Source organism: Oenanthe melanoleuca, chromosome 11 (assembly GCF_029582105.1).
Source record: "Oenanthe melanoleuca isolate GR-GAL-2019-014 chromosome 11, OMel1.0, whole genome shotgun sequence".
NCBI lineage: Eukaryota > Metazoa > Chordata > Aves > Passeriformes > Muscicapidae > Oenanthe > Oenanthe melanoleuca.
The window spans coordinates 11,797,043-11,823,774 of NC_079345.1; the positions used below are offsets into that span (position 1 = coordinate 11,797,043).

The following is a 26,732-nucleotide window of genomic DNA, read 5'->3' on the forward strand; positions in this document are numbered from 1 at the left end:
GTGCATTTAAGAATAAAATCCCCCCCAGGAAAACTCCAGGTAGCTATAGCTGCTGTTTAGTGGTTTTCTCTTACAGCACCAGGTGCTAATTGATAAGACAGAAGTAGTATTCCTAAACTTGATTTTATACACTACAATTCCTAAGTTTTCTAGAAATGTTGAAAGAAGACTAAAAGAAATTTATAAACATAAAGCCACCTGTAAGTATACAAAACAAGCTAGCTCACCCTGTTTTCATGCTTTTTCAATGACACTCTCACACTTCCAAGCCCCCAAAGAAACAAATACAGCCGTAAGAATAATATTTTTAATTAATATTAATACAGAAAGAGCACATAGTACATTCCTTTCCAGCAGCAGCTCATTCAGCCCTACCATTGGAAAAAAAATAAATTAAGGCTAGTTGAGGGCAACCTGCTCCAATGGTTTGTTTCTCTTATGCCTTCTTGGAGACAGCCTGGTAAGCTTAAGAGACTATTTGTGCACAAAACATGGGATGTTTATTTAGCAAAACATCAAGAACAGATAAAAACATGCTTTGTTACAGTGGTAAAAATACACAGAGCTTTCAAGCTGCTTTTTACACCAGCTCAGCTGGGAAACCACACCAGTCTGGTGTGCAGCATGGTGGTGCCTTGGTATTGTATAAACAGGCAATTGTCAGGGATCATGGTGACCATGCTCAGCTACTCAGTGGAGTATAAAGTGCACGAGAAAAATAAGTGCATTGAAATGAACCATTTATGATCAAGAGCAATTCTTGTTACACACAGTACTTGCTTAAAATGGGAATATCTCACAGGCTGTTCAGTACAACACAGTACTACAGTTTTCAAGAGCACAGAATCAGTATCACATATTAGAAAGACCTTTACTGAACATAGATATTTTTGTGTTTTTTCCTCCAATTATCTCCCCGCCCAACAACAAGCCTTCTGATATAACTTATGGTGGGTTTGGTTGGGGTTTTCTTGAAGGATTTTCTTTGCTTGAATAAATCTGTAAGGCATCACCTTTAGCTAATACTTCCACTTTGCCCTCTATGTTCAAAATAAGCAATGATTTAGTGGCACAGTGATTTATTCAATTTTGAACCCCTGGTTCTAAAAATGTTTAGCAGAACAGGCAAGTTGTATGGGGTGGAGGTTTTTTCCTCAATTACAAAAGTCTATGTCCTACAAAACTTTACATTTTTACAGGCTGTCAGGAACCATGGTGTCTGTATTTTCCTACTCACATATTAAGGCCTTTGCTAGCAGTACTTATGAACCAAACCATGAAGAATGATCTAAGTGCTATTAATTTGGGGTGACACTCGCCATATTCAAAAGGAAAAAAAAAAAAAAAAAGAGAGAGAGAAGAATTGGTTGTGAGGTTTCCAAATGCATTAAACAACATAAATGTTGGGTGCTTAGTCACTGGAATCTTTGGGCATTACAGTTAACAGCAGTAGATGCTTAGAATGCAAGCTTCAAAATAGCTTATTCAAATCCCCTACAAATATATGCTGAAGGCTAAAAAATCCCCAGAAAACCCCACCTTTTATACCCTTGCATATAAGCTATTTTACAAGTTTCCTTTCACAGTGAAATCACTTTTCTGTTTGTATATTCATTTCTGAGAAAGGAAATAAAATTGGGGTTATTTCTGTAACATTTCATTTACATTGCCAGATCACTTCCAATGCAGTGCAGTACACCACACAGCAATACATTTTAGATTAAAAGAAGACTCTTCAATTGCCAAAACGATTTTTTTTCTGCATGCTATAAAAGACATCTCAGCCCTCTTAAGGGGTAAACAACAAACTAACCATGTAACCATACAGTGCTTACAAAACTACCATTTTGCAATAATCTATAGTACATAAGGCAGGCTGTAAAGCACTGCCTGCCTTTCCAAACACAGTATTAGTCACCAAGAAGTGTGCACAGCAAAGAATATTCCCTATGTGTCCCACAGGAAGAGTCCACACTTCTTTCTCTTTTCCACTGAAAGGCCAGAAGCTTGGAGGTAAGAACCCAAGTTCATTTGCACCCATCTGTATTAATTCTCTTCTGCTAATCTAGTATGAAGCCTGAAAAGCTGGATACTTTCCAGCTGTACAAAAGAGTGGATATTTTGCTACAAGATTATTCACCTAGGAAACTGTAATATGGCTGCCAATTCCAATTCTCTCCTCTGGCCATAGCAGGTCCAAGGCTGTTCTCCAAGCTCAGGCAGGAAGAGGCAACTATATATAATGAGGCTGGGGGGGGTTGGAAAGGTGATACCAGTGGAAGACATGAAATTAATGCACTGAGAAAGTAAAAAATAAATCTAGGGCTAGGGAAGAGAAAGAATCCAGACACTCAGACTGATCTCCTGGGTGCAGGTTTGTGCTTGGGCCTGTCACTGCTTGGACCTCCTTCCAGGCTGGGACACAATGGGCCTGGTTACAGAATCCATCACCCAAAACCTCTCTGATTTTTTTCAGGAGAGAAGGAGGTCAAGAGCTCTGTACTGAAACAAAAGAGAGTTTTGCCAAGGAGCACAGACTGATAAATAAGGCAAGGGAACATACATGAAAGCCAGGAGACTCTTCCAGGCAAAAGCAGTGATGACACCTCTAATAACCTTGTTGCCCTTGAGTGAAAGGTTAGAGCACACTTCATGCAAAGGCTAATGGAACAGATCAACCCCTCAGCACCCCCTGCTTCACACAGATCAATCCTTCAAGCAGTTTTCAAACCTCGCTCTACTACCACTCAATGGCAGAGTGTGTCCCAAAGAAAGGCTCTAGGTTTTCCAAGAAAAACAAGGTAACCACACTTTCTACAATAAGGGATCAGTCTCCCTTGCCTTTAAAACAGTGGCTTTTTCAATGTGGCTTTTCCTCTGTTGTATTTTGTTATCTCTTCCCTTCTATAGACTTGACCCCAAAAAGGAAGTTTCCATACAAAACAGCTTAAGAGTTGAAAATGTACAGTTCAGATAGATGCAATCTGTACGACCAGATGTTACAGTATATATAGAGTTGCATGTTTGCTAGTCAGTGTAGACAGAAGTAGCTAAAAGGCAACTAAAACAACAGTATTTCATTGCAAACAGGAATCAACAGACTTCAAAGTATATTACTTTACATTAATACAGATTTTGCAGCTTTTCAAGTTAGTTTTCGTCAGGTACTTGGTACACAGTAAAACTGTTATCTACCTTTATTTATAGTTTCATCTTTCCAGGCAGAGATTTTTAATATTCTCTTTTTAATATTACTAATTCTGAAATGAAGAGTCAGATGTATAACATATTCCCAGGCAGTAGCTTAATGTACTGTAGAAAAGTCAGCTTTGTTTACCAAGGACTAGAATTCACTTCAGTAACGTTCCCTGAGGCAATCCATGATTTTATTGTTTTGTCCTAGAATCATTTGTGTACAGTTGCTTTTCTGTTCCAGACTGCTTTGTTTCTTTAAAAACAGACACTTAGAAAAAGACATCTGTTAACTTTCGTTGCTAATTTTATATTTTAGCAATTATGCTTCCCCTTAATACCATCTTCTTTTCCTCTCTTTCCCCTCCAAAAATTCCAAGTTAACAACACAGCAAGTCTGTGTGCTTGATTTTTGCAAGACAGGGATTCAGATCTTTAAATGAATGTTAATTTTTGGAACTGAAGAGAATGTAGTAGATAACAGAACATAATATGAAATGAGCAGTCTAAAATTTCTTATTCAAACTGAAGTTATTCTCTCTTTGAGAGAGAATCTATGGTGCTAAAAAGATAAAAGGTGAGGAGACATGGTGGGGGTAGAGAAAAATATGAGAATCATCATCCCTGTCCATAGAAATGCACTGAGCTACAACACTGTTTATTTACATTCTCAATAGACTAAGGAGATTTCTCCTGATACAATTTCACCTTTAACATTTCAAAAAAAAAGCCTGTGTTTCATCAATGCACTTAAAGCTTTTAAGTTTTTAGTAACTTAACTTTGTTTATAAAACAAACACACACAAGCACACTTCCTAGAGTGCAAAATGCTTAAATACTTCAGTGACAGAACTCCATATGGTAGTTTCTGGAACAGTAAATTCTCTTGATGTCATAGTCAACTTCTTCCATTGCCAGCAACGGTTGCATTGAACTACCCAAAACTGCAGCAAACCCAAGAGTGGGTAACTCTGTACAATCTCTTCAGTTCTGCAGTGATGCTGGTTCATTTGTATAAGCTCATTGTTGGACTTTGATACATGCACATATAAGCATCACAGAGCAGTCTTCGTGCACAGCCTTGGATTTTCCTGGAATCCAGTGAGTGCAGTTCTTCTAGAGACATCTTCAGGTATTCAGCAACTTCTGGACATGGGGTAACTTGTGGAATGTTAAAGCCATTCTGACCTCCTTTAAAACAATAGGAAAGAAGGAGAAACAGATAAGGAGAGTATCTACATATATTTGCTCTTTATAATGTACTTTTATTATAACAGCACCACCAGTTCTTGAAAACACCTTCTAGAAAACTTCAATATACCACACTGGACTGCTGCAGGGCGAACACCTATGAGAAGTGTGTTTTTCAAGAAATCACAGCTTGAATCAGAATATCCTGTAGTGTTTACCAACAAACCACACCCACACAAATACCATACAAAACCAGGGAAAACTTTGGGTTTTCATTAACACTAAAAATTCTGTGCAACTGTAGGAGAGTGACCTGAATATATAAACCACCTCACATGCACTGAATTTGCTAATAACATGACAACTGGTAACAGCTGATGAATTTCAAACCCTGTCTGTACCTGACTTTCAAGACTAAGGCATGGTTTGCTCCTGGCCATTTTCCACATAAAAATGAGCAAATTCAAACAACACAAGTATGAAAATCCTGCTGCTCCCAGCAGAGATTTTTAGCTTATGAAGAAAAACTGAAGAAAAATATTTGCAATACTAAACCCACCCCCTAAGATCAGCAGGAGATATTTCCAGCATCTTACATGATCTAAATTCCTGAAATAAAATGGTTCTTTACAAACATCAGCCATACATATTTTAAGCACTCTGAAATGAAGCTTGATTGTCTCCTGTCTGTTATAAGAAAGTGACTTTCTCCCCCACCCTACTCACACTGTAACAGAGAGGTTCAAGAATACTTTGTGAAAAAATTGTTACTATGTGTCTGACATTTCATCTATTACTCTTTTTCTTAGGCATCAGAATTGAAAGTCCCTATTTAAACAGAATCTGTTTAAAAAACAGTATCTAAGAAAACATTTGTTTTACTGATATTTGTATTACAGGGTAACAATTTTCCACTGATAACAGATTCAAAGGAATAGCATAGATGTTATAATGTGACTATTTCCCTTATTCTAAAGACAGCTACCGTAAGTCATTTAAGAAAAAGCAGTAAAAATATTTGTATGCTAACTGATAATCATGTACATCAGCTCAAATATAAACTGAAAATACATTCCTGCAGTTGCTTATTTAAAATTAAAAATTTGCAAAGCATAGAAAAATGTATGAAGAATCCCACTAGGAAACTTCTGCAGTTACTTCTGTACCATCTAATTACTAAGGTATCCAACTGAGGTGAAATTCAGAATATGCAAATCAGCAGCTGCCCTAAAATGTGCAAAGGAAAGGCTGAGTCAAGATCAGTATCCCAGCATCAAGTACATCAGTTAAATGACACTAATATCCCCAAAACTTTAGGAATAGTCCCTGAAATCTAAACTCCATATACAAAAACGTAAGAGAGTGCAGAGGGGAGAGGCGAGGTTACCATCCCGATCTGCCATGCTGTCGAAGAAGAGCCAGGCGGAGTCGTCCCTGCCGTACTTGACAAAGGCCACGTAGTGGCTGGTCTCGATGCACAGCACTGCAAACAGCTCCATCTTCTGCGAGGGGACGCAGCCGTGCCGCCAGTCCCAGTCCGGCAGATCCTTGGGAAGTGACAGCGGATTGAATTTATGACTCTGTCTCTTGGGATGAAGATGAACCTACAATTGAAGTGATATTTCAGAAAAGAAAAAACACCCCGTAAGATTATTTGTTTCAGTGGCAGACAAAGCTAAAAAGAACATTACTGCTGAACAGAAGATTAATGGCATTAGAGAAGGAACCGCAATAAACAGCAGCTGACTAAACGTTTCTTCTATTTTTTTCCCCACCAGTGTAGTTCAGTATTGCCCAGAAAATTCAAATCTAAGGTTAGAAGGGAGTTTAGGTTTAATGCAGCAGTTTTCAGCTATGCTCAGATTTGAAAACAAGCTATGACAGACATCTTCATGCAACTGCCAAACAGCAAAACACAGCATTTCTGCCATGAATTTATCAACTCTAACAAGGCAGCACGTAGTAGGATTTAAAACACATGGTTACTGCTTCTCCACCGAGTCCAGTCCTGGATTTGGCAGTTGCCATGCAGACAAACAAAACTGCAGGAGTTCCTGATCTGTCACCAAAGGACACACTTTAATTGGTGGGTGGCAGCTACACTGGCTCTGCTGAAGAAGTCTCACTATGCTCGTCCACCTTTCTTTCAATTATCACAGCATTAACCATTTGCATTAAACCCAGATGAGTAACAAAGACAAGCACTTACTTGGGTATTGCATGTTTTGCAGAACTGCTTGATTTTGCCAGCAGAAATATCAGTGTCTTCATAACACTCCCTGCACTCGTACATAGCGAGCCCTCTGCAGATTCGGCACTGCCTGGGAGCTGCATTGGCAACAAAGGTATTAGTCTCCAGGCTGGGGAGGCTTTGTTTTTTAAGAAAAGGAATATGAAAATGAAGGAGAACTGTTACTTTAAATGGAGAATGACACTACATTAAAAAAAAAAGTTAAAATGAGATGGATAATCAAAGAGAAATGTACCACTCTATTTAACTTCTCTTTGGTGCAATGTGGATTAAGAGAAAAACATTTACACTGGTAAGTGGCAAAACAAGATGATAAAAATCAAGTGCATGAACAAGCAAAAACAGACTTTTAAATCATGTTAGCTCTCTCTCGTCATAGTGGTACAGCTAGCTTAGCCACTACAGCTGTCAACACCAGAAAAAAAAAAAAAAAAAAAAAAAAAAGAAAAAAGCATAAGCTGATGGCCAAGACAGTGAGAGAAAAGGCCACAGCAACTTCAGAGATTATTATTCTAATGAATTTTGGCAGTTTTATTAATCCTTATCTCAAGTTTAAAACCAGGTGTCCTTCCTTAGGATAGTGCAGTGAAATATTCAGTGGATGACCAATGTCAGAAACTTAGGTCACAAAAACAAGTGATAGTTATGGCTAAAAAATTCCCAGCCACAACATACAGGTGCACATCCTCCTCTCAGGTTACCTTCTCGTCTGATGAAGTAATGAACAGCCATATTAATTAGTTTTGCAGCTAATAACTCCATTTTAAAAACAGCCTTGAAATAAGTTCAGTTGTACAGGTACTCAAGAGTAAAATAAACAAAAAAGTTACATTCTATACATTCTTCTGAATTGGAGCTTCTAACTGACATGAGAGAAAAAAGCCTTCTGCCCAGTAAACTTTCATTTCTCCTCAGCCTGAGCATCTCACACTGTCTTGGTAAATACCTAATACAAAAAATCCCCAACAAAACCATCAGGAATACTTTCAGTGTTAGTCACTCTCAGCAACTCTCTTTCATTATGCAATGCAATATTATATACTTACTGTCTTCAAGTAAGTCTGTTATATTTAATTCCAAGGATGGAAAAATTTTATTGAACATTTTGAAATCTTTTCCAAACCGGGGCATCTGGATAATCAGGCAAGAGGGTGCCTAGGTAAAATGTCAGAATATAATGTCATGAACTTGAGATAAATAATTTTTTAACTTTGTAGACATTCTTCCAATGATATAAATATATTCAAGTTTTTTAAACTCACAGCCCACTGACAGAGGTATCTCAAAGTATTAGTTCTTAAGGCAACTCAATGGCAGCAGCTAAGAAATTATCTTTTAGTAATTCTTTACCTAAATCACTTTGTTCTGTTCAAAGAATATATGTCATTAAGTGACCCTTCAAATGTTTTAGTTATGTAGTCATCCTGGATCACTAACACAATATTCCCATTTCCAACATGTCTGCATGTTTTTACACTAAATCCTACTTTTGTCCCATTGCTGAATTGACAGATATTTAGGTATAATCACTTTTAACACGGCAACAGCTGCCACCAACCTCTGCAAACTTCAAGTTGCTGTTGATGAATGACCACTCTAGTAACTGCTGAATTGTTGGGACTCCAACTTTCTCATTTTTGTCCATAAAAATTTGATAGAAGTAACAATCTTGTACTTTCTGACCTGCTGATCTAAAAACAGATTTAAAGAAAAAAAAAAAACAAAACCAAAACAAAACAACAGATTTTGAACCTTTATTGTAATGATGACTGTATCTTATACCAAAATAACATCTAGACAAAAATAGTCAACAAAAAATCTTCTCTGCATTGAAATATATTGTGCTTTAAAAAAAACCCAAACAAACAACAAAGCCTGACAAAACACAGCCTCCTGCCTCCAACAACAAAGTGCCAGACAGTCAAGTATTAAGTTTGAACTGATTATGGAATAATTTAAAGAAACAAAATCAGTGTGAGTTTCAGAGCATGTTTTAAAAACCTATGCCAATGCATGGCTGAACTACCAACTGAGAAATACTTCCTAAGCATCTGCATCAAAAACTCCAAGACAAAGCAGCTTTCATTGGAGAGACAATTAGGAATTTCAGTAATAAAATAAAACAACAATAATTATCTTCAGTATGATGGGTTTAATGAAACATTTCCTCTAAATCAGGGTGATATTTACACTGCTTCCTGCAGTGGAAGTCTCACACAGATGGCTAATGTTGCTAGCCTTGCTCTGTAGTTAGCAGAGAACTCTCCAAAAGGATAATCCAAATTCAAGGCTGTCCAGCTCTAATTATTAAGACTCCTTCCACATCTAGGCCAACTCTGAGGCAAATTACCACATAAACTGCTGATGCAAGCCATAGGAAGTAGTCTGGAGAAACTTCTTCATCCTCACCAAAATAATTAAAAAAAAAATAAAAAAATAAAGGAAAAAGCCCTTTCCACTAAAGACACACACCCCTACCACAAAACCAATTATCCCTTTCAGAAAACAAGAACCACAAAAGCACAACATATTTTGTATGGATAGGGAGAGGGACACAGGATTAAGCTATCAATTTAAGTGTCTTTTGAGGTCAGATGTTCAAACCACAGTCAAGTATCAAGTACCAATATTTTAAGACAGTGTTTCTGTTAAATAAACATAACTGATATATTTGGGAGTAGATATTCAGATGAGCAATTAAACCTCCTCTGCAAGTACAAAAGAAAGGATACAAAAGACGGTACTCAGGTTGAAGAAATGGTTTTTGCTACTATAGAGAAAAGACATACAAGGCTAACTAGCCTCTAACAGCAAAAGAAAACCATTAGGTAGGAGCTGTTTCATCTCAGCATCAGAAGTTCCTGGGAGATTTCATCAAATTTGCTATAAACTGTAACCTTCTCCCATCCCAGTCAACATTTAAGCCAATGCTGCTTTTTAGAGTATTCAGGTGTCAAGAGGTTTCTAAAAGCATCATGCTCAGTGTTGCTACTAGTAAGAAGAAAGGAGACTTCTGAATTGCCCTTGAGGAGTTAAGGTATGTGCACAATACACACAAACTCTGCTGCTAAAAGCTGAAGGGTGGAACATAAGTTTTGTTCTGTGTATGGCACAGACACAACAAAACCATTGAAGACCAAAGAAATAAGATTCACCTTATTTTCAACAGTGGCTCAACTCTTAGAATATGGTGAAATAAAATATTCAAAAATTCTTCAGGATCTGGAGGGAGGAGAGAAAAAAGTTTTGTTAGCATGCAAAACCAGATGCATTATTCAAGACTCATTGAAAGTGAAGGTTTACAAAATTCTCATAGAAAAAAAAAGTTACTTTTTACAGCTTTATTACCACAATAAGGTTATGACAAACCATGAATATTTTCATGACAAACCTCTATTTATTCTTTTAGTGTTAAATGGCCCTAATAAAAGGTACAGGCTCAGAAGGGAAACAAAACTTTCCAGTAAATTTAAAAAGATGCTCTGTATTTCAGAGGAATCATTTGGCACCACACAACTTTTCCAGGAGAAATAAAAGCTTTCAAAAGGAAACAGTGAATCTGTAGAGAGCAGTGAGGAGCAGTGACAAGAACACAAAACCCACACAATAGTCCCAAGTTCATCTAAACTAGAGACCAAGTTCTCTAACCAAGAATGCAGCCAACAGCAGCTTCCCAGAGGGCTGTTCTGCCCCATCACAGTTAACTGGTGTATTTCTCTCTCTGCCACTAACTGCAGTAAATACTGGTTCCAGCATTCAGTATTTACAAAGAAAGTAGTATTCTTTTGAATAAAAGCAAAACAGTTACATAATACAATGCTAATTAATCAATATATGCAGTAGAAAACAAAAAGTTGGGAACTGATTTTTCTAGCATGATTTTAATATTTTATTTCTTAAAATACTACGTAACCATTGTAACAATGAAATGTTGTAGTGCAAAAGTTTATTCCTCAGGGATCAAAATGACAATTTGAATAAGGACAAACATCCCAGCCTTATCACAGTTTTCTCCACTAATTGCTAGAAGGGAGCTCCAGGGGGACAGGAAGGCACTAAAAGAATCCAGGCAGTGGAAGACTGCAGAAATTGTTCAGCTAGGGTTCCTTACATACCTGAGGAAGCAGAAAACACCTTTTTAGCAGCCAATGGTCACTCAGATCTCTGCCAGAGACACTACTAATGCAGAAAAATATCTGGGTGTTTTGTTCTGGTGTAATTATGTAGCAAGGTTGCTCAGTTCCTTCATACTAGATTCTTAAGTCTCAAAAAAAAGCAAACCTCCCCCCTATTACCTTTTTCCTCTGAAGTGAATCCTGATGCAGCCTCAACTTTTTCAAGTATTTTCCTCAGCTTCATTATTTTTGTAGCACATACATATCCATATCTAAGATAAATGGGTTTATTAAGCTATTAGCTAGTTTGTGATCAAGTCAGAGAAGTAAAAAAAAAAAAAAAAGCCAAAACCAACCACTTAAATACTGAAATACAGGTTCTCAAGTCCTTCTTTAACTGCATACAGTATTTCTTCAAAACTACATACTGATTTCTCATTTTTAATCTGACTCCCAGTTTTCTTAATGTAGTATCAATTTAATGCAGTGTTCAATGTTCTTTTACAACCTTTAAAAGCATTTTTCATCATCAACTTACTAGCACAACTGTTTTTGGATTTGTCAGTCAATTGTTTTTGATTTGTTTTCACTCTAATTTGCACTGCTTAATGCATCATTTCAGAATGTCACATAATAACAGCATAGTGGTAGTTGTTAAGAAAAAAACAAAAAAAAAAAAAAACCAGTATTTGAGAAAAAAAGCCAGAGCTGTACTGCTGACCCAAGGAGCTGAGGCTTTGAGTATTCAGTCTTTTCCCCTAAAGTTTTAAGCATGGTAAAAGGACAGCAAGACATTTAGCCACCTCAGGCATCTGAGATTCCTGCTACTCAGCATGTATTCTGCTATCCTACCTGTTCCACAGACCCTGGAACACACCAGGCAAAGCATACACTCCCTGACAAAACAAGGCTTCAGAGGCCAACATTTTTATTTATCAAAATAAAAGCTTTGTCAGAAATTGTTCAGTGACAGCCCACAGAATTTTGGAATTACAACTGTATTATTCACATGTTTGCAAAAAATTAACCTTAAGAAAAATAACTTTTCATGGAAATTTTTGTTGCACCTCCTTTGCTTGTTGTGCCTGAGAAACTACAAAGGTCATATTAACTTCTTTTAATATAAGAATTTTGGCCACTTGCAGACCACAAGTAAAAAGTAATGAAACTTCTAAAGCCCTGCTAAATCTATTGAACTGTCTATTGAATCTATTGAACTATTCATATAAAATAAGCCAAATAATTTTCTTGTCAAGTACAACATCATTAAAAACATGTAGAGATGAAGAGATGAATGCTGTGAGCAAACATAACTTGTATTTATCAATACTTTTGTACTCATACTTGCACGAATTTTACAATAGCTTTGTGCTGATCCATTTGCAAGTAAGAATCTAGTGAAAATATTTATCACCAAACAATGAATAACTCTTTCCAGTAGTCACTGATTAAATCTGCTATGAAGAAAAAGTAAAAATACTTAAAAGAAAAGTACACTGAGTAGCAGCAGACAGCCAAACTTGTCAGATTTGCAGTAGGAATGCAAACACTGCAGGATCTCTCTAATTCATGTTAGACTAGAGACCAGTTCTTGTCTTTACTTACATTCTCAGAGGATTCACAATCTCTGTCCGCAGCAGCTCCTGAGTCTCACTATAATACTCTACATCATTCATTTCTTTAGGTCTGAGTAGCACAGTGTCCAAAACAGAACTAAAAGAAAAGAGGCTACAAAGAAAAAAGGAAAAGGAAGGTTGTTTTGACCATTCAATGCCTGAGCAACATAAGACAAACCAAGCAAAGCCACAGAAGAATTAAAGAACTAAACAAACTCAAAAAGAGGCAATTATGGACAGGGGACACAGCTGCACTAAACAGCAAAGTTCACTCCAACCCAGTTTCCTTTCTGCAGCCAAGTACAGAACCAGTTGCCCAGGCAGGATGCTGCAAAGAAGCTCTAAGAAGCATTTCCCTCCCTCCACCCCCTGGCCTGTGTTCTCCTTATCCTTCAACCATTTCCAGGCCAGGGACTCTCTCAGACTAAACAAGCAGATCCATGATGGCCGGTGCAGCTGGGACACGATCAGCACTTCACTGCTGGCACTGGGAGAGCACAGGGACTGCAGCACAGGACACTGGGAGCTGCACAGGAATACACACGGACACTCACTCAAGCAAAGATCACATGTTCTGCATTTCTAGCATGGGATGCCACTATACAAATTATGAACTTACCAGAATAAGGTGGAGTCTAAGTAACAGGAGTTGTAATGACCCTGGATACCTTTCTTCTTTCCAATCATTGTCTCTAAACCTTCTTTTTCCATTTTTGGAGGAGTGTTTTCTTCTACCACTTCACTTAAGTAACCTCCAAAGGCTGAAATTTTTTTTTTCAAAAGACACTTTAAAGCCTCAAATTTTATCCCCCTTGAGATTTTCCTATCAATGTTTTATAGCTAAGTTGCTGCCTTAGTGTAAGCATTCCTTCTCTGGATTAGAGTAGCATTTTACTATAGCTGAGACTCACTGTCTTCCAGAGAGTGAACAAGGCCTTACATTCCACACTAGAGTGCTACAGAAAGCCTGCAGCACTGAATTACATTTTATCCAGTAGGAATGAAGTTCTCTTTTCATTACAAATGCCCTGCTCAAAGTATCAGACACTTTTCTTTGCTGTTGTCCCAGACAATACAACACGACCCAAGAAATCTAAAATACTTGAAGTTAGGGGAAAAAAAGAAGTTTTTCACCACTAACTTCCATCATAAAAATACATGCTTTTCTTTGTTAATATTTAAACAAAATAATTTGATGTTATAGATTACAGAAAAATAACTGCTTTTATTTTTTTTAATGCAATCAGTGTTAGAGTTGCAAATACCATTTTCAGCAAGATTTTTTATAACTTCTAAAGTAAAAAATGTACAGCATAAAAAATTCCCATAATTTTTATGACATTTCTTTAAATATATGAACATTTGTTTTAAAGCATAAAAGAATAATTCAAGAATCACTGTATTCTGTACAGATTGATCTGCTATTCATCAATCTCAATTAAGTAATACCTGTACAGATTTCCAAGTGCTCAATCCAAAGAACTTATTGCAGGAATGAATGAACCCAAAGCCCTACCAGCTCCCAGCTGATAAACAAGAAACAAGCAGATCAGTACCTAGGGAGTTGCAGCGCTCGATCTGGTTGGACACAGGCTGGAGTGAGGCAAACCTGGAATCTGGCCTGCAGCTTTTGAGTTTAACAAAAAGAGCTTTCTTTGGAGCACACGTGAAGTATCGAGTTCCTTTAAATGTTCCGTCTGTACAGCCCGCACATTCATCTTCCTGAAAATTCAAGTGAGATTTCACTGTTTTTCTTATTTCTATAATTCTGCAGTAAGACATTTGATAAGGAATCTACCCACAAGTCACCCTTCTGCTACTCTGAAGCATGATACACACTGTTTCTGCAATTTAGTACCCAAAGCCTCAACTGAGGTGTTGTTTAACTGGACTTACTGAGAAAATTAAGACTTGCATGTTTCTTTCTTCATGCTTAAACTTTCACTCCATCCAAAATAAAACAAAAATTCCATCAGAAGCAGCATAGGGGAGATAGGAAGAAAGACTGAATTTAACCTGGTCCAGATTCCTTCTGTAGTTAGAAAGAGCACTTTTTACCACTTGATTAAAATCACTGAGCATGGGGAAGTGTGAACAATCTCAGCATGATTTGGCTGCATAAGTAAAATGCCTGCTTCAAAACACACAAAATGTACATCATGGAGGGACAACACAAACTAGGAGTGAACAACAAGCTGTTATCTTTGAGAACAGGATTTAAGGTACATTGCCTGCTTACTAACAACAGCTAGGCTTAAATGCAGAAATGCACAAGTGGCACCCAGGTTAACGCAAGACACCCTAAGGAGCAGGCTCAGAATGCCTGTGGCAAACTGTGGCTTCAACTTCACCCAAAATACCCACAAGGATCAGGACACTGTAACAGCTGGAATTCCAGCCACATTCTCACATACTTTGCTTGTGTTTTACATCATTTTATACTGCTGTATGTAATATTTTAGTGAACATTATCCCAAAATAAAGAACCCCATCTCCCTAACTGTGTACACATTAAAGTGATGCCCGATCACAACCTGGGCAGCAGCTGCCACAGAGGGAATGTCAGTACACAACAGCAATTCATGTTTGAGGCAACTGTGGGGTTTTTTTACAAAGGGCCCACAGAAACTCATAAAGCACATGGCTGTCAAATCAACAATATCTCTAGTGTCAATTATCAAAACCAGTCTTGCGGCTCTGACAGTCATCACTCTGACTGCCTGTTTGCTGATATGCAAACAACAAACAAAAAATTATATTCAACAAAGGCAACTAGAGAATTTTATATAAATTTCCACCTAAAGGATATTTAAATTTCATTTTTCAATTGCAGTCTCCATAATGTAAGTAAAGGACACTCCTTGAAAGCAAAGAAGTGATCAGTCCTACAAATTCCTTTGCCCATTGTGATACAAACATCTCAGAGCCTACTAACAGGGTAAGGTGCAGAGCAGTCATAAAAGTCACAGCTTAACAAAGAATGTAGATCTAAGGAGATCACTTGGCAACCTGCTTGGGCAAATCCTCCAGACTGGCTGCTTTTGCAGCATATACAGGCACCAGCTCTGAGAAACAAAACTAGTAATTAACATAAATCTGAACTAGAATTTATAGTTACCAGTTCCAGTCCTGCCAATACTTCATTTACTCCAGGGGGCTGCCCAATCCAGCGGATTACTCCATAGAAAGGAGGATTTTCTTTAACTTCAGCCAAGGAACCTGCTTCAAGACCATGTGAGTTTCCAACTGGGCTTGCTGTTGATGGACTCTCCTGGGTGGCTGTAGTATTCACGTCACCCATGACAGACTGAACAGATAAAGAGAGAGGACTATGCCCAATAGTACCATTAGTACTTGTTGTTTTTGTCAAGCTAAAGGGGAGGGAGTGAAATCTATTTTCTGTAGACACAGAGTTTGTTAAAGGTTGCTGCAGTGGTGGTGAAGAATGCCCAAATCCAGCAGATGAATCAGTAAGTGACTTTGAAGGGTCTTCAGTAGCTGTTAAAATCAAAACCAAGATGTTAGTAAGTGTAGGGGTTGTTTTTTTTTTTTTTCTCCCCTGTATTAAAAAAGGAAAGACTTGGCTCTCAAACCACTAACATCTGATGTAACAGGTGGGAAGCACTAACAGCTGGGGACTTTTAGGAAGACTTTTGTCACTTGCCAACACTGAAGACAGAACTGACTAAGAAGACACTAAGTCCCACCACTTTTACTACAAGCAGCAGCAATGAACAGCACAGAGAAAAGAGATGCTAGAAACTACAGGAAGGTTTAGATTGAAATCTTTTTTTTCATCATCACATGAGGCCTCTTCTTTGAACATGAGTTAACAGCCCCAAGGATTATGACCACGGGGAAAACTAGAAAGAGCTCATTGGTCATTGTGGCTGAGGAAATTATTTGGTTGACAGCTTATAAAGACATAAATAATTGCTTGCAGACATGATTTGCAAGTGAAAAAGTGCTTATTCCACTGACTCTATCACAACATACTTTGGTTCTAATACAGGGAATCTATCAGTGTCTATAAAGAAAAAAGGACTTAAACATGTCATGAGCAATGCAGTGCCTGATAAAAGAGATCACAACTACATGGAACAGCACAAGCTCTCTGCATCTTCTCTCATCTCTCTACACAGTCATAGAATACCCTGAGCTGCAAGGGTCTCTAATACACAGTTGGTATTTACAAAACAAAAACCTCTTCATCTGTTCTCCCCATGCCGTTTCATTAAATGAAGTTAATGTCTTAAAAATGCTAAAAAAAAAGGACATCTGTTGCAGAACCAAGAACAATTTTAATTCATTTTCTTTTGTGGTTCAAGGAATTCAGGGGCTACTGCTGCTACAGGTTTCAGGTGTAACTTAACAGTTTAGTATTTACCCCTTGAGTCATAAAGCCAGTTAGCCACACTTTTCTAAAGTTTACCAGGAAAAAAAATTAGGTCTGGAAGCAAATAGAGATATATTGATCCTTCAAGTATGTGCACTCACACTTTTAAAACCAAAAGAGAGATTTTACAAAAATAACTTTCTAAAAATACAGGAAAAAAAAAAACAAAAACATGTATACATAGGTAATTTCCCTGCTCCCACTTCCACACTGATTAGCTGGCATGGCAGAATATTACAGCTCCCTTGGGTCTGTAACACAGCTACAAAGACAAGCAAAACACAATCACTGTGTATACTTGGCTACAAGGAAGACTTCATGTCTTCCATCCCAGCCTCAGCTTTCATTTTGCCTGTGAGACCTGTGCATTCCCACAGAGCTGCACATGAGTTGCCAAGAACATAACCTCCTACATGCAGAATAAAACCACAGGTCACACCTAGACAGAGTACATTTCCACAGGGGTTTCAAGATGCATTTTATGATGTAGTATGTAATCCACTACGACAACACAGTCCAATTGTTTTACATTTAATCTCATCCTTGTTTTACTTGAAGAACCTAATACACTTCAGTTTTGTTTTGTGGGGTTTTAAAACAAATATACAGAAAACTATCCTCTCTCTTTACCTTCATCAATATACCATGGGGATTTTGTTTTTGTTTGAGGCTGAGAGTCAACTGATGAACCATTTAATGTGTAGAAGACTTCAGATCTGCTTCTATTTCCAGGTTCAGAGGTAGATCCTAGAAAATAACATTTTATTAAGAGATTAATCTCTATCTACAAAAGGTCACCTATACTCTTATTTTACAGTATAAACTGGTTAGTACACTTTCAAGAAGAGACAATTGCCTTTCCACAAAGGAACAAACTCTCCTATCAAGGCTAACACAGTGTAAGCTTACAAGACAGAAGTCAGCACCAAACCAACATAGACTCTGAGCTGAAATCTCAAATCACCAAGCAGAAATGAAGGCAGAAAATACCTCTTAAGAGCAAATTTTTCATGACTACAAATTATGAATATAACAAGGTATTTGCAATTCAGTTACAGTAGGTGGGTTTTGGTTTTAAAGCACTAAAATTTTACAGTAGGCAAATACATTACTGATCCAATTCTATAACTTGTACCAATATATAACCACAGTTTTTACAGTGAAGATAATCTCTGCCAACCTCCAGTGCCAGGTAAAATGACAACTTACAGAATATACTGTCATTTGTATTCTACTCAATGTAGCCACTAGTAAAATCAAAAGATACTGAATTATTATTTCTGCCTTAAAAAAAAAATTGCTTCTCTTTCAGTTTTTTGTTTATTTGTTTTTTGTTTTTTTTTTCCCCTGGGAGGGTTTTCAGAGCTGAACAAAAACACTCAAGGAAGTTTATATTCTGGGAATTCAATTCTGGTTTCAAATCACAGCAAAATTAATACAGTCACTATTAAGTAGATCTGCTCCCAGGCTAAAAATTTTGAAATTACTAGTTCTGCAAGAAGACAACAGCAAACTATATTTATTAAAAACCAAGACAAAACTAGAAACACACACCACACTTCCAGACAAACAGAATGCAGCCTTGACCTGGTGATGCTGGACAACTTAGTAATATGGTCTTGAATTTTTACTAAACCTCAAACTCTTTTTCATGAAAATGAAGCAGTTTGAGCAATCTTAACTTAAACTGTCTACCATCTTTATAATGATTAAATAAATTCATACTAATCCTCTACTTCAGAGAAATTTAACTTTTAACTACAGCTGGGCTTGATGATCTTAAAAGTCACTGCCAACCCTGATGATTCTCTGAACTTGACACACAACTGAAACAATATATCAATTGATAGAAAAGACAATACTTTTTTGCAAACAATAAAATTTTTTTAATCTTACATAAATAAAGAAAATCCCTTCCCATACATACCTATAGCCTTTGGCTTACTATGATTGAACAAGCTTTTGTCACCACTTCTTGAGGTATAGGCAAGCTTGGGAGGTCTCCTGTCCTGTGACACAGTCTCTAAGACATAGTACATTAAGAGAGTATTAGCTTCCCTTTTCTGTGTTTTCACTAAGTTACACAAAGTTCACCTCGAAATGTAACTGAACAAAGCTCTGTGATCACAAGCTTTAACACTGAGTGCAACAAAGCCTTGTTTAGCACATAAACATCAATCTGCTTTTGCCACATCAGCAATTGCTCACTGCAAAGTCTACCATTACTTCTTGAACATATCTAATAGGTTGACTTCACATCCTTTAACATATGTATGTATTTCCATTATGGGAAACAGATGCAAGACATTTTAAGTTTTTTCTACCAACACATCTGCAATAAATGCTCTTTTCAAAAAATGGAGAAGTCCCTGTGAATTCTCCAGAGAAGAGTAGAAAATTTGTGCAAAAACATGCATGTCATCTAAACCAGCAAGTAGGAGGCAGACATAAGAAAAGTCAGTAAAACTGAAGTGTGAGAGTAACAATTATAGACTACAGACTCATTGGAACCTGCCTAGAGATAGTGCCCAAACAAAAGTCTCATACAAACTTTTCTTTCTTCAGAAAACAGAAAAGTAATTAGGGAACAAGTTAACACTCTCCAGTGAATTACTGCAGTGAATTTTTCCACAGTCTTGACAAGCATTTCCAAGTACTTATTCCCAGAATGCACAGATAATCCTGCCAACACCTTTCAAGCACAGAAAGAACAGCCTTCTGATCAAGATATCTGAACACCTGGCGTAAAAGAAACAACAATCCATAGAAAAGATTCCCACTACACACACTCACACACTCATGAATATTACACACTGCATAGTATTGTGAAGAGTATACAACGTAACAGGAATTTTGCTCAGTATTAAAGCTTTTCCACTAGTGAGACTGTAACCCAAAGGAGGATGCAACTGAAGAGAAATATAACAGAGAAGGTAATTCAAGTGAACTTAGGATATTAATTCTGCAGCATTGTTTTAATCATGTAACTGTGCCTAGACAGAGATGTCCTAGATGCTATCAAAGTCTGCCTTCTGGTTAAGAAGCAGGGCATACCTGGAATAACATCGTTGATATGCAAAAGAAGTGTACTTTCAACACTTGCAAAACTGCACAGCTGTATTCCATTATATCTTCCATCCCAGTTTCCAATCGGATTATCCTAAAAATAGAAAAGTACATTACATGTATCCCAAAAGAAGATTTACATCATACTGAGTACACACATATGTCTTTAGGAATATAAAAAAATAGGAAAATGAAACATTTGACATCTACTTTTTCCTGTAACTAATTTTGTATTTAAAATAGCCAAACATTAGTCTTTAAAGACAAAAGCTTAAAATGTCATCTCTTGAGAAACAGCTCCTACTTTAATAAGCATTTTTCTTCTAAAAAGCGTTACTGATAAACAAGCTAGAGCAATTCCAGTGCATTTTTAGGGAACAGGTAATGCAGCCAAGAAAATGGAAGCATCTAACCTACAAAACTAGAACAATCTTGAACTACTAGAAGTTTAAAAGCTGTTAATTTTTAAAAATTCATGTTGCTAGAAACAGTTTTTAATGACAAGCTTCACATTTTCTTGAAAGATCAACTTTTGTACTTGAAATTCACACTTTTAAGGTAGAACAAAAGTCAAACAAAACAGTTAAATGAAAAAAGCTTTTAAAAACGGCTAAAAAAGGAAAAAGACATCCAGCCTACTTTTTTAACAGCCAGAACAAAGCCAGTCTCACAAGACGAACACTTGACTCCATGACTTCAAGACTGACACCTAGCATGGCAAGTAGCTCAGTGGAGGCTCCTCAGAGTAAGCAGAGTATTTCACCTGAAGTATTTAGCATCAAATACGACACCATTTACCTGATGCCAAGAAACAATTACCACCAAGGGCATCTTTGAACACAGTGTTTATCTCCCATTTTAGGTCAGCCTCCGCTGAAGTAGCTTGTGGATAATGTTTCTCCTTCTACGTGCATGTCATTCACTAGCTAACACACATGCAGAAGTTATTAAAGTCAGATTATTTTCTTACCATGTCCACTCCAACAACGTATCCTAAACTTTCGTTTCCTGGTAAGACATCACAGAATATAACTGTCCCATACTCTATACTCTCTCCTATCTTCAGAGAAACCCTGGAGTTGATCTCCAGAGGAGGAAGTTCTACCTGCATTGCGTCAACTGGAGCTGCATAGTCACTTTCCAGTTCATTGTCATCATCTTCCACCAGCTCCAGTTTGTCCAAAGCAACAAAAACCCCACAATCCTCATCACATCTGAAAAGCTGCTTGCCTTGGTACTGTCCATCAGTAAACCCCTGACCACGGCCTTCTTCCTAAGTGTCAGAGGAGGAAGAGGAAGGAAAAAAAAGATAAAAAACCAAATTATGTATTCTGTGAAAAACAGACTACTAAAAAAGCAGTAACATAATCCAGTGTTTTGGACAAATTGCACTGAGAATTTGCCTGATGCACTATTGCTATTGAGAGAATTCTGCTGTCAGAATCTGTGGTAAATAAGCAAACTCTTTACCTTCAGGGAATAAAGAGCAAGACGTCACTAGATTAGAGAGTAGCTGCAGGCAGAAGCCTTTATACTCAGAGAAGCATGTTGTTTTCAGGTGCACATTTTGCCTCAATCATCAAGTTTTTGCCATATCAAGACAAGACTATTTAAGACTAGACATAATGCTAAGCATTCAAAAATTCCACTTATATGCCATATAAAATGAGATGATTTTCAGAAGCACTTGGGCCTGATATTCCCTGAGGTTCTCAGTGGGAATTACAAAGAGTTCAGGAAAAGTTTAAAGAGCACTTTGAAAAATGTACTTCACAACAAGAGGAGAACTCTTCTGAACCTAATCCTTCAATAGCTTATAGTCGGCATTAATTTTGCAGAAATATCTCACAAGGAGCACAGAACAGATACATTCCCTATTTTTAACTAGTTGTCATTGGACTTCTGGAGGATCTACAAAAACAGCAGCCCTAAAATCCAATCCTGCATTTACAGACTGTAAAACAAAGTACTCAACAGAAATCTGAGTCAGATATTGACCATGAAAGGGGTGTAGGTATTTCTGCCCAGAGAAGTGGTGGATGCCCCGTCCATGGCAGTGCTCAAGGCCAGGATGGATGGAGCTCTGGGGAACCTGGTCTGTGGAAGGTGTCCCTGCCCATAGCAAGGGGTTTCAGACTAGATGATATTTAGTCTCTTCCAAGCCAGACCATTCCACGATCCCATGAATTAAATTTTTCTGGGCTACAGTACGTTCAAGTCTTTCTGCCAGCCCGTGCATCACATCAAGCTTCACTTAACATGGAGATTACAAGGCTGATGTGATATGGCACATTCACATAAAAGTATCTATGAGAAGACTGAAGCTAATGGATTTTAGGGGTAATGTGCTTCTAGAAAAAAAGATTATTGGGACTTTCTCTTAATTCTGAAGATGTATTTAGCTCACCTCATAAAGCATATCTGATACTACTCCTTAGTAAGAAACTTACCAGCAACTCTACTCCAAAGTATATCCCTGTTAAGGACCTTTCTTGCATTAAGGGTCCTCTGAAGCGAACAACTCCAGGATATTTCTCATCCCCTGATCTCAGCTGTACTCTAACAGGTGAGCCAATATCTATCTGGACACCTTTAGCTAATCTGCTTTTGCTTTTAAACAAACTGTATCTTTCCTCACAGTTAGTAATAGCCAGAAGCAACTCAGCTATTTTTTCATTTATTTCTATAACATCCTTCTCATCCACAAACAAGATTGCATGAGGTTGTTCCAGAATCTTTAATCCAATCTGCAGTTTCTTGCCTTTACATGGAATATTTCTGGAGTGTGCCACAGAAGAACGGTCTTGAAAAAACTGCCCAATGCTACCTTTGGGCACTTTCAAGAGCTTTTGAGTTTGCTTGTCTATGACACTGCATTCTTGGAGAAGCAAGTAAAAGATCCTCTCTTCCCAATAGGATGAACTTGCTTTTTCTTGACTCCATAAGCCTGAATTCATTGTGATTAAAACTTTAAAAGCTGCACAGAAGTCTTCAAGAAAAATAAGTTCTTGATTTATGTGCAGTGATATTTCCAAATTCTACTGGGGGGTCCAATCTTTGTGAAACAATGCAATATTCATTTTGCAAAGAAACACATTCAGAGCAGAAAGTCTAGAATAAAAAGAAAAAAAGACAAAATTGAATTAGGTAAGTTCAGCTAGTCTTAAGTAAAACATAAACCAATTTAAATCTATGACCAGACTAATTCCTCATACAGATCAGAGTTCAGCAAAATGCAAGGCAGTGACCATAGTTCCAGAACAGCCACTGTACTGCTGATCATGGACAGACCCATTTACCCATTTCTGTTCCTTATTGCTGTGTATTTCATTTCCTTCTTTAGTTTCTTGGAAAAAAAGGGTTGTGGAAAACATATAATGAAATGCAGTAAACAAAGAAAACACCCATAAATGAAAGCAAAAAGAAAATCTAAGTGAAAATTAACACAAATAAACAACCTGCTCTAGTTTACAAAAAATATTTTAATGAAACTTTCCACTATAAAGCTGTTTTCCCATGCTTAGTGACTACTTATTTCTGACAAAGTGTACTGCATCTGACATCCAGTATAACATTTTGATTTAGTGAAGCAGAAAATTGTGTTGACAAAACAGAGCAGCAGAAAATGGAAATTTTAGTGACTTATAACAGCCATTTCTTTAATAGAAATGGACAGTTCCAGTAATATACAATATAGGAAAACCAAATTAAGTCAGCATTGCAACATGCAATTCTCAGAAAAAAACTGGAGGCTCTTATTTTTATCATTCTAGAAAGATAATTCACTGCAACAAAGTAAGACATACCTCACTTTCAGTTATTAAAATACCACAGAGCAAATACCTTAGTTAAACATCATCTTTAGAAATACAGTTCACAACAAACAAATTGAAAAAGAACAATTTGAAAATACTTCTTTGAGCATATGTGTCTATAGCTTTGATCATAGTGGATACATGAAGGAAGATCTGCAGTACCTTAGCAAGATTTGCTCTTCTAAAGATGACAGCAAAGGGTAGTATACAAGTTCAGAATGTATTGCCACAGAAATTTTCCTGTTCCCAATCTGTGATGCCACAGTTTGCATTCAGTTAAAGGACAATCTCAATGACTATTTATACCTAAAGGCAAATAATCCTTGTCCTTGTGCCTAGGTACCCTATTTCTCCACAATTTTTTCTGATGGCATTCAAACACCACAAAATCTATTGCTGTTTCTCCTACTCTGTCTGAACCCAGTTTCAGAAGCTATTGAAAAGCAATGAAATCCAGTAGTCCTGTAATTATTTTCCTTATCTTTTTAAACAGAAAGGGTATTTAACAAAACTCATTTCCCAAAGAAAAGCAGTAACTACAGACAACCTGAAATTTGGGCAAAGTCTCATCTTTCAGATCCTAGGAAGTCACACATCCCTGTGCTGCCTTGCTGAGGCTCCTGTACCATCTGCATGTGTGACACGTGGGGTCAGTGTCACCACCACACTGTGGCTTAATGTGGAATCTGCAAAGCAACTAAAGTAATCAGAGGGGCAGGATCCAGGCAGCTCCAGACCTCACTGAAGGAAAGTCTGGTAGACCATCCATGTGTTTCCAAGCTAAAAAATATTCTTCCTCACTTTCATATGATACACATAAATGAGCTATGTTTTTTGATGATTAACAAAAGAGTGGTGTGAGCATGGGATTGAAATAATTTATGTGGAAATTGATTAAGAACACAGCAAGATTCCCCCCTCCTGCCCCACATGGAAATATGATTAAATGACCATTAGCTTTGGTCAGTCTACTCAGATGGCAAAATAAGAATGTCACACAAGTTCTGACTAGTTCCCTCCCTTTACTTTTTTCACACAATAGGAAAAAGAAAAAATCTGTCTTGTTCTTCATAGCTCCTTTTTATGTTCTCTAGAACACTTACATTCTTTCAAGAGCTGACACACTTCACTTTCCTTTTTTTTTTAGAGCCATTCCACACAGTTCCTCTATTCCCAGTAGACTGCAAACAAGTATCTCTGACAATACAGGGATCCTGATTTTTCCTACTTCACTTACAGAAATAATTGATTTTAATTTTAGTAAGTATGCATGGAAATAATATATTAAAAGAGAAAGTCTGTTCAACAGTTTCAAATAGAAAAATCTTGTTTTACAAATAAATCAATCATATCTATTTTTAATAAGCATATCTTGTTTGCAAGTCCATTGCTGCAACAATACAATCTTCATTTCTTTACTAGTGAAGAACTCAGTGTGAAAACTTGTCAAAGGCTGCATTTAGATTTTGTAATAACTTTATCTGGTGTGTGGTCAGTGTTTCAAAGTCCTAGTCACCCACAGAAATGTTACTAAACCCACTGGCTATAGTACCAAAAGGCTTTCCTTTATTCAAGAGTTCATTGTCACTATATAAAAATGCCTTCCTTTAAAAGCTTATCTACAAACACTGTCCCATACAGCTTTAAAAGCTAAATACCCTTCTTTTAGAATAATACAAGCAATAAAGTAGTATTTGAAGAGTACAGAAAAGCTTTTTAAAAGGACATTAAATTTTGGCAATCAAAATTACATTTACATACACCACTGATTTTAGGATTAATTTTCACAGCCATTTTTTATGGAATTCTGTGAGTAAAGTAAAATCTTTGCTGAGCAAACAGCATAGTTGCATCAGACTATGGCCAGAATAATCTATTGTCACTACAGAGACATCAGAATAACAGTTTGCTCTGAAATTCAAGAGCTCTGTTTCTACCCTGCAGGAGCTTTAGTTGAACTATATAAAGATACTTAAACCAGCTATCAGGTTTCAGAATGAACACACATCTGCGGCTCTGATTCAGAGCATACAATGAAAAGGATAAAATAAACTGTACAGTTTGTTTCAAAAAACTGACACTTTAATACCAAAAATAATTAAACCACCTGAGATGCAAAGAGCTGCTCCTCAACAGCCCAAAACCAATTTTCACGGGAAGGTTAAAACTAGGAGCAATGAAATTTAGTTGCAGCTCAATGTACAGAGAATTATATGTCGGCAATACAAGTCACGAGTGGAATAAGCAGAAACTTTCTTAAAACAGTGGTTGAAACTGTAATACAAAGATATTCATACTGGTAACATGATTCCTAAAAGAAAAGGCACCTGCAGTTGTGTTCGGCGTTATAAATCTGATACAAATAATCTCTGCGAGAGGAAGAAGAGGAATCGTTCTCAAGGGCCAGAATGCTGTGGCGTGACGAGATTTACCACGCGGCCGCTCTGCAGACACGCCGCGGCCAGTCCTCCCCAAAACATGAAATGCGTGTGCTCAGATTCCGAAATGATACCGAATATCGTATTTCACTGGGCTCTCTCACGGAGTGCTTCACGGCAAGGCACGGCCGTCAGACCCACAAGGCTCCGTGTAAGGATCCGCTTTGGAGAATAATTATCCCCCCTCCCAAACCTGAGCATTTTCTCTCCTCCCCGGGCGGCTCTGCGCAGGACGGGGAAGGAAAGTCCCGAAACACTTCTGGAGTCGCCAACGCGCTGCTGGGGATTGAGGCTGACGTGCGGGAAAGGCCCAGCAGGGCCCGCCAAGAGCGGAGCCACCGCCACCCCCGGCCCAGCCCGGCCCCGCGCTGGGCCCGGCTCCCCGCGCTCCGCAGGGGCGGCGGGGCCCGGGGTGACCGCCCGCGGAACCGGCCGCAGCGCGGCCCGAGCAGGCGGCCGCGCCCCTGCCTGACGGCGCTGAGAGACAACCCGCGGCCGCGGCCGGCCCTGCTCGCTCCTCACCTCTCCTGCCCTGTCCGGCCCGGCCCAGGCTGGGCCTGCCGCCCGCCCGCGGCTCCGTCCCAGCGCCCTCACGCGCCGGCCCGGCCCTCTCGGCGCTGCCCCATCGCCCCACGGCCGCACAGCCGCTCCT

The 26,732-nt window shown here is 38.0% G+C and overlaps 1 protein-coding gene across 4 annotated transcripts; it reads right to left on the reverse strand.

Moving 5' to 3' along the window:
• Window positions 1-293: 293 nt before the first annotated feature.
• On the reverse strand, window positions 294-26,731 carry CYLD (CYLD lysine 63 deubiquitinase). Of its 4 annotated transcripts, none has more exons than XM_056500661.1 (17): window positions 26,603-26,731; window positions 22,278-22,938; window positions 20,798-21,100; window positions 19,816-19,921; window positions 18,689-18,784; window positions 17,392-17,508; window positions 15,484-15,863; window positions 13,922-14,087; window positions 12,985-13,126; window positions 12,355-12,477; window positions 10,930-11,021; window positions 9,790-9,856; window positions 8,193-8,325; window positions 7,681-7,789; window positions 6,593-6,711; window positions 5,771-5,987; window positions 294-4,383 (listed from the first exon to the last, which is right to left on the reverse strand). In XM_056500661.1, the coding sequence occupies exons 2-17, from the start codon at window positions 22,782-22,784 to the stop codon at window positions 4,199-4,201; spliced, it is 2,862 nt and encodes a 953-aa protein (XP_056356636.1). In that variant the 5' UTR covers window positions 22,785-22,938; window positions 26,603-26,731; the 3' UTR covers window positions 294-4,198. The 4 variants fall into 4 exon arrangements, with proteins under 4 accessions (XP_056356636.1, XP_056356639.1, XP_056356640.1 ...); XM_056500664.1 differs by having other exon boundaries at window positions 20,933-21,100; window positions 26,603-26,725; XM_056500665.1 differs by lacking the exon at window positions 18,689-18,784 and having other exon boundaries at window positions 20,933-21,100; window positions 26,603-26,725.
• Window position 26,732: the final 1 nt, after the last annotated feature.